Source organism: Miniopterus schreibersii (genome assembly GCF_964146895.1).
Source record: "Miniopterus schreibersii genome assembly, chromosome: 5".
Taxonomy (NCBI): Eukaryota; Metazoa; Chordata; class Mammalia; order Chiroptera; family Miniopteridae; genus Miniopterus; species Miniopterus schreibersii.
The window spans coordinates 86,041,093-86,055,111 of record NC_138106.1 but is presented as its reverse complement, the minus strand read 5'-3'; the positions used below and the strand labels follow the sequence as shown (position 1 = coordinate 86,055,111).

The following is a 14,019-nucleotide window of genomic DNA, read 5'->3' as shown; positions in this document are numbered from 1 at the left end:
CAATCCATTCTAGCAAATTATTGACCCCAAGGAGGGCATCATGGGACCCCTAGATTTATAGCAGTCAGTCAGGAGTGCAGAATGTCTAGGACTTGTGGTTAACATCTGAAATGAGGGCAGTTAGTGGGACTGAATCCGCAACCTGTGGGGTCTGCATCAACTCTGAATATTTAATGTCAAAGTTGAATTAAGTGTAGTGCAGCCAGTTAGTGTCCAGGGAGTTGGAGAATTGTTTGGTATGGGAACTAGTCCCCCCATACATTTTGTGTCAGAAGTGTGGATACCATTATGGTATATTATATTTGAATTAAATTTACAAATACATAAATTTAATACCAATAATTGTTAAAGGTATTTTAAAAAGAAAACTATAGTCTCACCTATAATGGAAATATAATGCAACCTCCCCCCCCAAAGGACACTAGTACATATACCTAGGTAAGTATCAAGACAATATACTGTAACAAAGCATAAAATACTAGAAAATTGATGCAATTCTAAACAAGTGCTCATATCAATGGCTGCTGAAAAGATATTTTATTATTTACTAATTAGGCATTTATATAACATTTAGCATACACATGGCATGCAAAGACTTTATGATTGATAGGTAATTTAATGCTCATAATAATCTTGCAAAATATTTACTATTATTATATGCAATTTTTGGAAGAAAAATTGAAGCAAAGGAAGGTTAAGTACTTTGTATAACATTACACAAATAAGAAATTATGGAGATGGGTTTCAAACTCAGGCATTCTATCTCCAAAGTCTGAACTCTTGACCACTATGATATTCTCCCTTTAAAAAAGTTAGATATCAATTCCTAATAAAAATCTCAGTTGAAAGTCAGCAAATGATGTTCAGTAGCACAAATCTGCCTGCCTTCTGTCTTTTAAATAAATTTTTATGAGCATACAAATATGTCCATTCATTCATGTATTGTCTACAATTGTCTACAATGGTAGAACTGAGTAATTGTTACAATAACCATCTGTCTTACAAAACCTTAAATATTCTCTACATGACCCTCTACCAAAACAAACAAACAAACAAACAAACAAACAAACAATATGCTGATTCTTGCTCTAGGCAAGGTAGGAATAGAAAAATGACATGAAAAACAATAGAGATGTCTTTTAAAATTATGAAATATTTTAAAAGCAATATTTTTCTAAATTATGGGATATTTGCTACTATTTCAATTGAAATCATCAACATGGTAGGTATTCTCACTGTTGTAATCATTATAATTTGCTGTATTATAAGTAGGCTGGGAAAAAAATGAGCCTATTGGTATATAAAGATTACAAGAGCTACCATAGTCTCATTTGCACTGTGATTTTATACCTAGATAAACCACATAAATGAAGCATAAACACCCAATTTTAATACTAGAATACTGTTATATGACTAAATAAAAGGTAAATAGAAATAAATAGCTTTTCTTAGTATTAGTTATCAGCTTCTAAAAATATAAGTATTCTTCCCTATTGGTAATAATCACTATAAATTACTTAGGATTAAACTTAACAAAACAAGGCAGAAGTTCTATATGATGAACCTATATGGTGTTATGAAGAATAGAATTAGATAAAAATGAATTAAAAGACATAACACTCTGAGATGGCACAGGTTTAGTATCATAAATGTGTTAATTTAAAAATAATAGATTTAACACAATTCTGATTAGATTCTAACTTCTGAAAAATTGAATGAAATGATCTTACTGCTCACATAAAAGGAAACATTAAGATAATAGCAAGAAAATATGATAAAGAAGAATGAGTGGTCATTTTGCTATGACAGAGGACATATTAAGCCACCATAATCATACCATAAGGCATCACTGAAAACCATATAGTTAGGTTATTGCAACAGAGGAGAGAATTTAGAAACACACCCCATTACTTGTGGAATTTAATGCATGGCAAGCATAGTATTTCAATTTAGCAAGGAATAAATAGTCTACTTAATAAATTCTGATGATGAACTGTCTATTCTTTTTTTTTAAATTTTTTAAAAAAATATATCTTTATTGATTTCAGAGAGAGGAAAGGAGACGGAGAGAGAGAGACAGAAACATCAATGATGAGAGAGGCATTGATCGAGCCCGCAACCCGGGGATGTGCCCTGACCGGGAATCGAACCCCGATCGCCTGGATCCCAGGTCGACACTTAACCGCTGAGCCACGCCCGGCTGGACACTGTCTATTCATTTAAAGAAAATAAAGTTTGTCTCTATCTTGTACTAATAAATTTCCTGGTGAGATAAAGATTTAATTATAAATATAAAAAGAATAAATAAAATAGAAGATTTGGGGAGGGACTTCATAATTAAGAAAACCAGGAGCAATGAAATTTTTGTATGGCGAAAAGATAAATATAAGTATAAAGATATATATATATAGTCTAAAAACAAAAGTTAGATTTGTGGAAACTGTAAATCAGAGGATAGATGCAAGATTGTTTACAATAAATAAATAATTTTTATACATTTACAAGAAAAATGTAAACCCAATAGATAAATGGATATTAATAGACAATGCAAAAAAGAGGAAAAACAAGTAGCCATTAAACCTAGAGTAAAATGCTCAAAATCCCTAATGGTCAGGAAATTACATATTAAAGTAAGATAAGATTCCCCCTTCCCACTTACATATTTTATTTATATACTACACTTTGTTTATTTATTTGTTGTTAATGGACTTTTGGATTGTTTCTACTTTTGGCTGTTGTGACTAGAGCTGCTGTCCACATTGCCCAGTCTTATTCCTTTTTAAATAATTTCTTTTTTTATAACTTTTTAAAATTACAGATGAAATACAATATATTAGTTTCAGGTGTGTGAGCCAGTGATTAGATATTATATAACTTACTAAGTGATCACCCCAATAAATCTAGTACTTATCTGGCACTATACACAGCTATTACAATATTACTATATTCCCTGTGCTGTACTTTACATCCCCGTGACATTCTGTAACTATTAACTTGTACTTCTTAATCCCTTCACCTTTTTCACCCACACTCCCAATAATCCTCCCATCTGGCAACTATCAAAATGTTCTCTGTATCTATGAGTCTGTTTCTAATCTATTTATTCATTTACTTTGTTTTTTAGATCTATTTTGTCTGGTGTAACTATTGCTACCCCAGATTTTGTTTATTTCCATTTTCATGAAATATCTTTCTCTATCCCTTTACATTCAGTGTGTGTGTCTTTTGATCTGAAATGAGTCTCTAGTAAACAGCATATGTAAGGGTCTTGCTTTGTTATCTATTCAGCCATTATATGTCTTCTGATTGGAACATTTAATCTATTTACATTTAAAATAATTGTTGATAGATATGTATTTATTGCCATTTTATTATTCATATTTTTATCTTTTTTCTTCTTCCTAAAGAAGACCCTTTAACACTTCTTGTAATACTGGTTTTATGGTAATAAACTCCTTTAGCTTTTTCTTGTCAGGGAAGCTCTTTATCTGTTCTTCGATTATAAATGATACCTTTGCTGGGTAATTCTGATTATAAGTTCTTGCTTTGCATCATTTTTAATATTTCTTTCCACTCCCTTCTGGCCTGCAAAGTTTCTGTTGAGAAATAAGTTGATTCTCAACATCCTCTACTCCACTGTTGAGTCCCTGTGATGCAGTCATTTCAGCCAGTGCATTTTTCATCTCTGACTGGTTATCTTCCATGTTTTCTATCACCATTTTTATGTTTCTCATCTCTCTGCTGAAGTTCTCACTAACTTCATCTGCTCTTCCCCTAAGTTTGTTGAGCACCCTTATGACCAGTGTTTTGAACTCTGCATTTCACAGATTGCTGTCTCTATTTTTAGTTTTTTTTCTGGAATTCTGTTATGCTCTTTCATTTGGGACATATTTTTTTGTTTCCTCATTTTGTCTGCCTCCTTATGTTTGTTTCTATGTTATTAGGTACAGCTGCTATGTTTCTTGGGCTTGGTAGAGTGGCCTTACGTAGCATGTGTTCTGTAGGGTCCAGTGGCAGAGCCTCCCTGATCACCCAAGTCAGGCACTCGAGGTGTGCTCCCTGTGAGGCTGTGTACGCCCTCTTGTGGTTGAGCCTTGTTGCTGTTGGTGCATCAGTGGGAGGGGTTTATCCCCAAGCTGATCAGCTGCAAGGACTGGCTGTGAGCACTGTGGAGGATCAGCCATGCAGAGGCCCAACTCAAGAGCAGGACTTAGTTCAGTAGGGCTCTGGTGCCTGCTGAGTCTGCCTCTTGAGTGTGTCACTTTTGGAGGTGTTTGGGTGGTGCTTCAATGTCGTCTAAGGCTGTCCACTAGGCGTCTCCTAGAAGGTGAAAGCCAAGTTTAGCTGCTACCTGTGCCCTGCCCAGGGCTACCTGGAGCAAACTACAAAGTGATCTGCAGATGGTGCCACTTGTGCTGGGTCAAACCAAGGCTGGCTGCTGCTAATACCACACCTGTAGCCACTTAATGAAAGTTACAGGGCATGCCAAGGCCAAATGCTGCCTGTTTGAGAGATTTTAGTAAAGCCCAAAGCATGAGCCAAGACAGGCTACTTGTATGAAAAAACCACTGGAAATAGCTTGGTTTGGGCATGCAAATTGGGTGGGATGGGGTCTCAAAAAATCACCAGGGCAGGGCGAACAATGGTAACCAGGTTGATGGAGACTCAGATATGGTGCCTGCTTGTTGGTTCTGTGGGGGTAGGGCACAGTAAAGGAACAATGGCTTCTGTCAGCACTCTGTCTGGGAGGAAGTTACCCCTCTAGCTCTCGTCCTGATGCCAGACAACTCAGTTCCTCCCCCTATGTCCCTGGTGTCCTAGCACTGGAGCTTACTCTGAGTAAGTCTACGTGTGGGCCCTTTAAGAGAAACACTAGGACTCCAGTAGCCTTCTGTCTCACTCAGCCATAATCCCCACTGTTTTTCACAGACAGAAGTTATGGGGACTTCTCTTCCTGGCACTGGAACCCTGGGCTGGGGGGTCTGTATGGGACTGGACCCCTCACTCCTCAGGGGGGATCTCTACATCCAAGATATTCCTCCATATTTTTATCCACTACACATGGGTGTGGGACCAGCCTGTTCTGATTCTCTGCCCCTCCTACCAGGCTCTATGAGGCTTCTTCTTTAATCTTTAGTTGTAGGACTTCTGTTCAGCTACATTTCAGGTGGTTCTGAATGGTGGTTTTCCTCCAGGTTAGTTGTAATTTTGGTATGGTTGTGGGAGGAGCCAAGTCACAAATTTACTTATGCTGTCATCTTGATTGGAACCCCAACTTGCGTATTTTAGATTTTCTTTTTTAATTTGAAGTTTCCAGTTTACCTAAACTATATTTTGGTGTCAGTTTTTCCCCCACCCAGAACTCCTTGTACTTTCTGAATATGAGGGTCCATAGCATCAAGTCAGCAACATTCTATCATTTGTCTCTCTGAGTAACATCTCAGCGCATTCTCTGTCTTCTCTTTCACTGTAGCTCCTCTTTGACTACTCTTTGGCAAAGAGTAGTTTATTTTTCCATGTCCCTTCAATTTTTTTGTCCCTTCAAATTTATAATATTTTCCACTACTGTTTGTTTTCCACATATGGGTAATCCAGTTCACTAATTTTCTCTTCATCTGTATCTAATTTGTAGCTTACCCTTTCCAATGAGGTTTTATTAACGACTATTCCTCATTTCCAGAGGTTATATTTGGCTTGTCTTCAAATCCTCCTGTCCTTTGTTATTAGTCTCATTCTTCCCTTTTTTGTTTAGTCTCTTTACTGTTTATTTTGGTGTTTCTTGTATGATTGCAGACTATGCTATTACATGCAGTTTGTTCTTGGATTGGTACCTAGAGAATTATGTAAGTTTTGAATCTTCTTATGTAAAGATAGGTGTGTTTTTTTTCTGTAGGAATAGAGGGTGCCCTTGGTGATTAATCTCCTTCTAATGTTCTTTCACATTTGCTCCTGCCATCTGTAACACCACTCAGGATCTATTTCTAAGTTTTGAGATTCGTGAACATACCATAATGGTGGTATAAATTCAGATTTCAAACTCATAGAAGGGCCTGGATTGGGATATCAGTTTAATGTATACATATTTTCTCCCTACCAAGAGTCCTGGAAGGAGATAATATTCCCTTATTATCTCCATAAGATATAGAAGAAAGTCTACTTGTCTTCTCCTCACCCTTGGGATAATCTTCTTATGGCTTCAACTACTATGTGTATGCTGAAAACTTTCCAATATTTTCCTCTACATATCTAAAATTCAAGATAACTCAAATACAAATCACTAACTTCCCACAAATCAACTGTTTCTCCTTCAAGATTGTTATCTTTGCCAAATACAATATTTCAGCTTCTTAATTCTCGGACATCAGATTCATCTCCAGGTTTTCTTTCATTCTCAACTGACATCAAATTCCTAGGACAGTTCCACTCAGTATATTTATGAAATATCCCTGATTTATTCTTCCTACAGAATGACTCCTGCTGTGTTCAGACTTTATCTCTTTTCTACTCCAAGTTTCCATAACCACTGACACCATGATGTAGTCCATATTCCATTGTGGTCCCTCATACTCAAAATTCCTGATTTAAGTTGTCAAGGGGAAGGGGAAGAGGGGACTGGATGAAAGAAGGTGAAGGCTTTAGCTAAAGAATATATATATACATATATATATATATGTGTGTGTGTGTGTGTATAACCCATAGATACAGACAAGAGTGTGGTGGTCAGAGGGAGGGAAGCCATGGGCTGTGTAAAGGTGGACAAAGGAGGGGAAAGTGGGGATGGGCACATCTGTAATAGTGTTAACAATAAAAATAAAGTTAAAAATAAAACATAAAAAAATTAAGTATTTTGTCTGATATAAAACAAAGAAATTGATTCAAATGACCATTTCTCAAATCTCTGAAAGAAGGTACCTAGCTAGCATCATTTTAGATGCATAGAAGAAAAGTTAACTTATTACATATAATGAACACTCTAATTTTTCTATTGAAAGGTTTTCTGGATGAAATATAAATTCCTTAGCATTAAATATAATAATTTCACAATGTATTTTTAGTATTTTCACCAATTCTCCAAAATAAATACATGCCAGCTAAACTTCTGTTAATATTGTTCCTTGAATGAATAATTATCTTTCCACTCCTCTGTTCTTTGATAAGTATGCCATACTCTACATAAGGAACTATTATACATGCCTCTATATAAAGTTCTTACACATACATTTACACACACACATACACATTATACAAATTCCTTTAAAAGAGTCTTTATAAAGGTTCTTTACATATGTGTGTCTTCTTAGAACTGTCCATTTCTGTCATAAGTCTATTATATCCATGAAGGAAATAATTCATCTTTATATAACCAGAGTCTAATAGAGGGATTGAAAATCATATAATGAGAAAAGTCAGATAGGTAACATAAAAGTGAAGGGATAGCACAAAACCTGAGGAAGCTGGGAAAGTGAAAGAATTCCCACATCTTATTATAAGGGGGCATCCTTGCTTATTATAAGGAGATTTTTGCCCCCTCTGTGAAAATGTGGGCCCAGTTTAACAGATTTTATAATTTACCAGGAGAATCATAATATCAAGATTAGCTTATAAAATTTCCTGATTTTTAAACATTTGCTAATAAATAATTTGGGCTTACTGCCAGGCCCCCTATTGGAAAATGGCTGTAATGAAATTGCTCCAAGTAGAAAGTACACAGATAATTGTGGTTTCTAACAATCAAATTTAATACAAAGATAAAGATAAAGGAGAGACCATGGAGAAGCATAACTAGGTAGCACATCTTACACTATCTTCCTGAAAACTCTCTCTGCACAATTTTTGTAGGAACTCAAAGATGTCAGACCTTCTGAAAGGGCCAAGAGCACCAGGAGCCCGTGTTTCAGACTGAGAAAGGATCCACAGGCTTTGGCAGTCACATGTAGGTGACAAGGTTAACCTTCTATTCAAAATGAATAATACATAGAAACCACCACGTTTAAATGGTAGTTGTTTTGCTTATATTTATTCGAGTGCAAGGCTCTGCTTTTCTTTTTTCCCTTTAGCATAATGAACTCTGAAGCTCAAGGAGATTAACTTCCTTTCTGACCAAAGTTAAGTATATGAGCACATTGTCTCCCTCTTGAGATAATAGGACACACATATTTATTTAATATATTTGTAACATCTTACACAATTATATTTTCCTTATATTTGGAAACCAAAACCTATAAAATTATCACATCTCTTACCTCAAAATCAACATCTCCACAACACTTGCATGCAAAAAATGGACCAATAATTCTTAGAATATCCTTTTTATTCTCATTTTGAATTGTAAACTTAGGCAGATATGGGTGCCTGGTCTGAATAACATAACCTATTGGTGTACCAGGAGGAGCATAAATTTCTACCTGTAAAAGAAAAAAAAAATGTAATCATTGCCATCGTCATCGTCATCATCACCATGTATAATAAGAACTCTCATTTATTGAGTGCTTTTTTGGTAATGGGCAATAATCTTCTTTTCCAGCTTTATTGAGGTACAATTGACAAGTTTAATTGTAATATATTTAAAGTGTACAATGTGATGATTTGATATACATACATATTGTGAAATGATCACCATAATCAAGTTAGTTAACACATCTGTTACTTCATATTGTAGTGCTTGAGATCTACTCTTTTAGCAGATTTCAAGCATACAGCACAGTATTATTAACTATAGTCACCGTGCTGTACATTTTATCTTCAGGACTATTCATCTTATAACCAAAACTTGGTGCAGTTTCTCCAGCATTTCCCTATCCTCCTCTGCCCAGTCCCTGGCAACCACTATTCAAATCTTTGTTTATATGAGTTACATTTTTTAGATTCCATATGTAAGTGATACCATATTGCATTTGTCTGTTTCTGTCTAACTTATTTCACTCAGCATAATGGTCTCTCTGTGCAGCTATGTTGTCTCAAAGGCAGGGTTTTCTTCTATTTGGCTGAATAATATCCCATTGTATACATCTATATATCTATATACCTATATATCATGTTTTCTTATCCATTCATCTATCAACCAACACTTAGGTTGTTTCCATATTTTGGTTATTGTAAATAACCTGAAAGTAATATGAGAATGTAGATATCTCTTTGAAAACCTGATCTCATTTCCTTTGCATATATACCCAGAAGTGGGATTGCTGGATCATATGCTGTTTTTCATAATGGCTGTAACAATTAATATTCCCACAACCTTGATAAATTATGCCTTGTTTTTTGATAACAGCCATTCTAATAGGTGTAACATCTCATTGTGGTTTTGATTTAAATTTCTCTAATGATTAGTTCTCTTGATCACTTTTTCATATACCTATGGACCATTTGCATGAGTTCTTTGGAAAAATGTCTACTCAGCTCCTTTTCCTACTTCTAAGTAAAAGATATGTTCTATGCAATACTTAATTGATAGCAAACAGCTACCAGGCTGGTACTATTCCTATTTATAGAGGAGGTAACTGAAGAACAGAGAGCTAACTAACTGTATCAGATTCCCCAGCTACGAAGTGGACGAGATGAGTCACAAACTCCGCCACTGCCTGCATAGACTCCACTCTTAAGCACTGCTCTGCTGACCTTGTACATTTTAAAATTTCCATACTTATGAAACATGTCTAAATTACTAAGGAACTCTGTTCTCAAACTCCTTTAAAAACAGTGAATTAGATGCATGAACAGAACCCTGATGATCACTGGTGCAACTTTCAGATATGCGTGGCGATGGTTCTACAATGGAAAGGAACTGGGGCCTGGAATCTTGGCTCTGCTATTAGCTGGGTGGCCTTGAGAGTTCCTCAGTGCGCTCATTTGTAAGTGATGTCGTCCTAGACTGTTTTCTAAGATCCATGTTTGTTAATGTGCTCTTTACATTTGGAGCATATTCCATCAAACTCTCCACTTTCCCTCAGATATTCCTATGGACAGATACTGTTATACCTTACCTAAATGACTTAACACACAAAATAATTCAGCAGGAATAACTTGTTATCTTTTGAAAATTAATGCAGTCTTAGGCTTCAAATATCTATGTGGCTGTGCCTCAGTCTGTTCCCCGGTCCCACAGCTACTTGTTGGAATCACTGACCAGGCAGGGCTGGTCTCAGGCAGTGGAAGACAGCAAAGGCCAACTATCCTGTAGGCCCTCTGTGCCCTGCTGTCTCCCCCGAGATCCACACTCTGAATCAGTGAGCTGGCAAGTAATATGAAACAGACACTTGGTCTTTAGAGAGCTGAAGGTACCCACACCTAGCATATTCCTATTATAGGAGACTCAAATATATTAATTTTTAAAAATGGGGAACTTAAACACACAGGAGTGGAGATTTCTCAGAGGCAGTCTCCCCTGGGTTTCTTCCTTAATAGGGTGGCCCAAATTGTTGGGTGAACATGTCTGTTCTCTTCCACGTTCTCTGTATACTTGCTCCTGGAATTGTATTCTAGGGTATTCTCTGGGGTGCCCTCCTCCAGCTTCAGGCAGGCCTCTCCTGGTCATTTCAAGTAAAGGACTTGACCAAGGTGCCTTATCTTCTCAGCTCTCCCCAAATTCAGACTCTGAGCGATGCTCATTCCCATGAGAGACTTTCTCAGGGCGAGGGGGCTCACTACTCACTATTTTACCCCTGCCATCCTTCTTGTCCACAATCCTTTCAAGCATAAAATAATATCTCATGGGAAATCTTTAGAAAATCTCATTTGATTATATAGATTCAATGAAAGGGTGAAAATTTTTGTTGAACTGCTTTAAATATTACGCTGGTAATTTCTGACGGACCTGGTGAAGGCAGCAGGAGCAACAACAGCAGTCACATTTCAGTGGTTTCTCCATAGTTATGACCTCTCGGCCCATCAGATCAAGAATCCTCATGCTAAAAGGCCTATAACCCCCACAGCAATTTCGGGTACAGCAACCAGTATCTTCCATGACAAAGTAAATCTTCTGTCCAAGGCGGTTTTTAATTTCGTATTTGTTATTTGTTTCAATATGTATGATGACTGAAAATAAAGAAGAGGAGATCTTAACCACCATTATGTTTAAAAATATAATGAATCTAAATACTTAAAATATTTTCAGATATTACCTGAGATGATACTTCACGCCCCATAGTGTGAACGAAAAGGAAAGGTGTTTAGAGATGATTTAGGCAGGGAAAAACAGCAACGGAGGACAAGCAGGAGAGGGTAGAGAGGGCTACAAAGAGTCTTCTGTGAGACTCGGAAAAGAAAACCCACATCCTCCTAGTTCCACAGACTCCTGTCGGGAAGGGAGGCTCAGCGGCTGGGGGATGGGCAGTGCTCAGATGGCCACCGTCCTGCTAGGTGTATGCAGAGCATGTCCACTTGGTTGGTTCAGTTTTCAGATATTCAGTTAGGGAGGGAGGAGAGGATGACTGCTATGCCCATGCTCTGGGAAACAGGATATAAAATAAACTGGCTTGTGACTATGTTTTGTACCATGTTCATGGCTTGCTTTTTGCATGAGTGAGGGAAGGTAATGAAGGCGTTTACTCTCAGTGCACACCTGTGAACAGGGAGAGAAAGTGCAAGGGGGGTCAGAACTCCACACTGGGTCCCGGGCCCTGTTCAATGCAGCAGTAGTTGCCAGAAGTGGGAGGTGGTATTAGACAAGGGGGAAAAGTGCTTGGCAACCGGGCTGCAACTCATAGAATATCTAGACCACTGGCACCCTAAGTGAACTCTATACCTTGGAGGGGCTGATCTCCTCACTGGGGAAAGAGACATGCTAAATACTGACACCCGCCTGGCATCTTAGCGAAGTCTCCCCAGGGGAACCCACATTGGAAACTGCTCCTTCTTAGTGCCAGGAAGGAGCAGTTCCTGGTCTCACTTGTCCAGAGCCCCCATTAACTTGGGTCCTAGGATGTCGCAAGCCATCCAAATAACAAGTGATTAAAAGAAATATATGGAGACAAAACGACTCTAATATCTGTGTGGACGGACTTTAATTCAGAGAGAGACGTCCTGCACAAAGTCTAGCACCAGGACCTCCTTCAGTGTCTCTCCTCTGACTCACATAGGCCCTGGACTCTGCCTTTATAAGAACCACACTCAGGCTCAACATCTGCCAGTCAAATGTTTCATGAAAAACACACAAAAAACTGGTTTATGAGATGGTATTACGCAAGTGTTTCATTAAGTAAGTAACTCTCAAAAATCTGCTTGTTTATCTGTAAAATGAGATCAGTGGTCTTACACAATCTCTAAATTTATTTCTTGTTACTTAAAAAATAAAAACAAAAAAGAATTCCATGACTATATCTCTAAGGTCTATTAAATTTTTATTGGATGCTTTCATTTTTATAAAATTAATTGGTGTGATCTTGGTTAATAAGATTATATAGGTTTTAAGTGTACATTTCTGTGATACATCATTGGTATATTGCATTGTGTGCCTGCCACTGAAAGTCAAATAATCTTCCATCATCATATATTTGACCCACTCTACCCTTTATTACGCAGCTTTCTTCTGGTAACGACTGTACTGTTGCCTGTGTCTGTCAACTTTGTTTGCTTTTCTTGTTTGTTCATTTGTTGCTTTCAGTTTTATATCCCACATATGAGTGAAATCATATGGTTCTCTACATTTCTGTCTGACATATTTCACTTAGAGTGACATTCATGTTTTTGCAAATGGCAGTATTTCGTCTTTCCTTATGGCTGAGTAGTATTCCATTGTGTACATGTCCCACATCTTCTTTATCTAGTCTTCTGTTGCAGGACACTTTGGCTTCTTCCATGTCTTGGCCACCGTGAATAATGCTGCACTGAACATAAGGGTGCATATGACTTTGAGAATAAATATTTTCAAAGTTTTCAGGTAGATACCCAGGAGAGGGATTGCTGGGTCATATGGTAGCTCTATTCTTAATTTTTTGAGGAATCGCCAGACTGCTTTCCATAGTGGTTGTCCCAGTCTACATTCCCACCAGCAGTGAAGGAGGGTTCCCTTCTCTCCACAACCTCTTCAACACTTGTTATTGCTTGTCTTGTTGATAGCAGCCATTCTAACAGGTGAGAGGTGGGATCTTATTGTAGTTTTGATTTGCATTTCTCTAATTGCTAGAGAGGCTGAACATCTTTTCATATATCTATTGGCTGCTCATATGTCTTCTTGGGAAAGGTGTCTGTTCAGGTCCTCTGCCCACTTTTTGATTGGGTTGTTTGTTTGTTTGGTGTTGAGTTTCATGAGTTCTTTATATAGTTTGGAAACTAAATCTTTGTCAGAGCTACTGTTTGCAAACATCATCTCCCATGTGGTTGGCTGCCTGTTTGTTTTGTTGTTGGGTTCTTTTGCTGTGCAAAACCCTTTTAGTTTGATATAGTCCCATTCATTTATTTTTGCCTTTACTTCCCTTGCCTTTGGGGTCAAGTTCATAAAATGTTCTCTACAACCAAGGTCCATAAGTCTGGTACCTATGATTTGTTCTATGTAACTTATTGTATTGTTTTGGGTGTCACATTTAGGTCTTTGATCCATTTTGAGTTCATTTTTGTACATGGGGACAAACTGTAATCCAGTTTCATTCTTTTGCATGGGGCTTTCCAGTTTTCCCAGCACCATTTATTGAAAAGATTATCTTTACTCCATTCTGTGTTTCTGGCTTCTTTTTTCAAAAATTAGCTGCCCATATGCATGTGGTTTTTATATCTGGGCTCTCTATTCTGTTCTACTGATCTGTGTTTCTTTCTGTGCCAATCCCATGCTGTTTTTATTATTGTAGCTCTGTAGTATAATTTGAAGTCAAGTAGTGTGATACCTCCAGCTTTGTTCTTTTATCTCAGGATTGCTTTGGCTATTTGGGGTTTTTGTGGTTTCATACAAATCTGATGACTTCTCATTCTATTTCTTTAAAAAATGACATTGGTATTTTGATGGGGATGCATTAAATCTGTATATTGCTTTGGGTAATATGGCCATTTTAACCATGTTGATTCTTCCAATCCATGAACATGGGATAT

At 37.3% G+C, this 14,019-nt stretch overlaps 1 protein-coding gene across 1 annotated transcript in view; it reads right to left on the bottom strand.

Annotated features, from left to right (window-relative positions):
- Positions 1–10,789: 10,789 nt before the first annotated feature.
- LOC308557519 (phospholipid scramblase 2-like) overlaps positions 10,790–14,019 on the bottom strand; it is a gene marked incomplete at its 3' end in the record, with an annotated part of 36,372 nt that continues 33,142 nt past the window's right edge. Inside the window, exon 5 of the mRNA XM_081138034.1 lies at positions 10,790–11,034. Coding sequence (XP_080994160.1) covers positions 10,790–11,034 — 245 coding nt within the window. The remainder of the gene's footprint in view (positions 11,035–14,019) is intronic.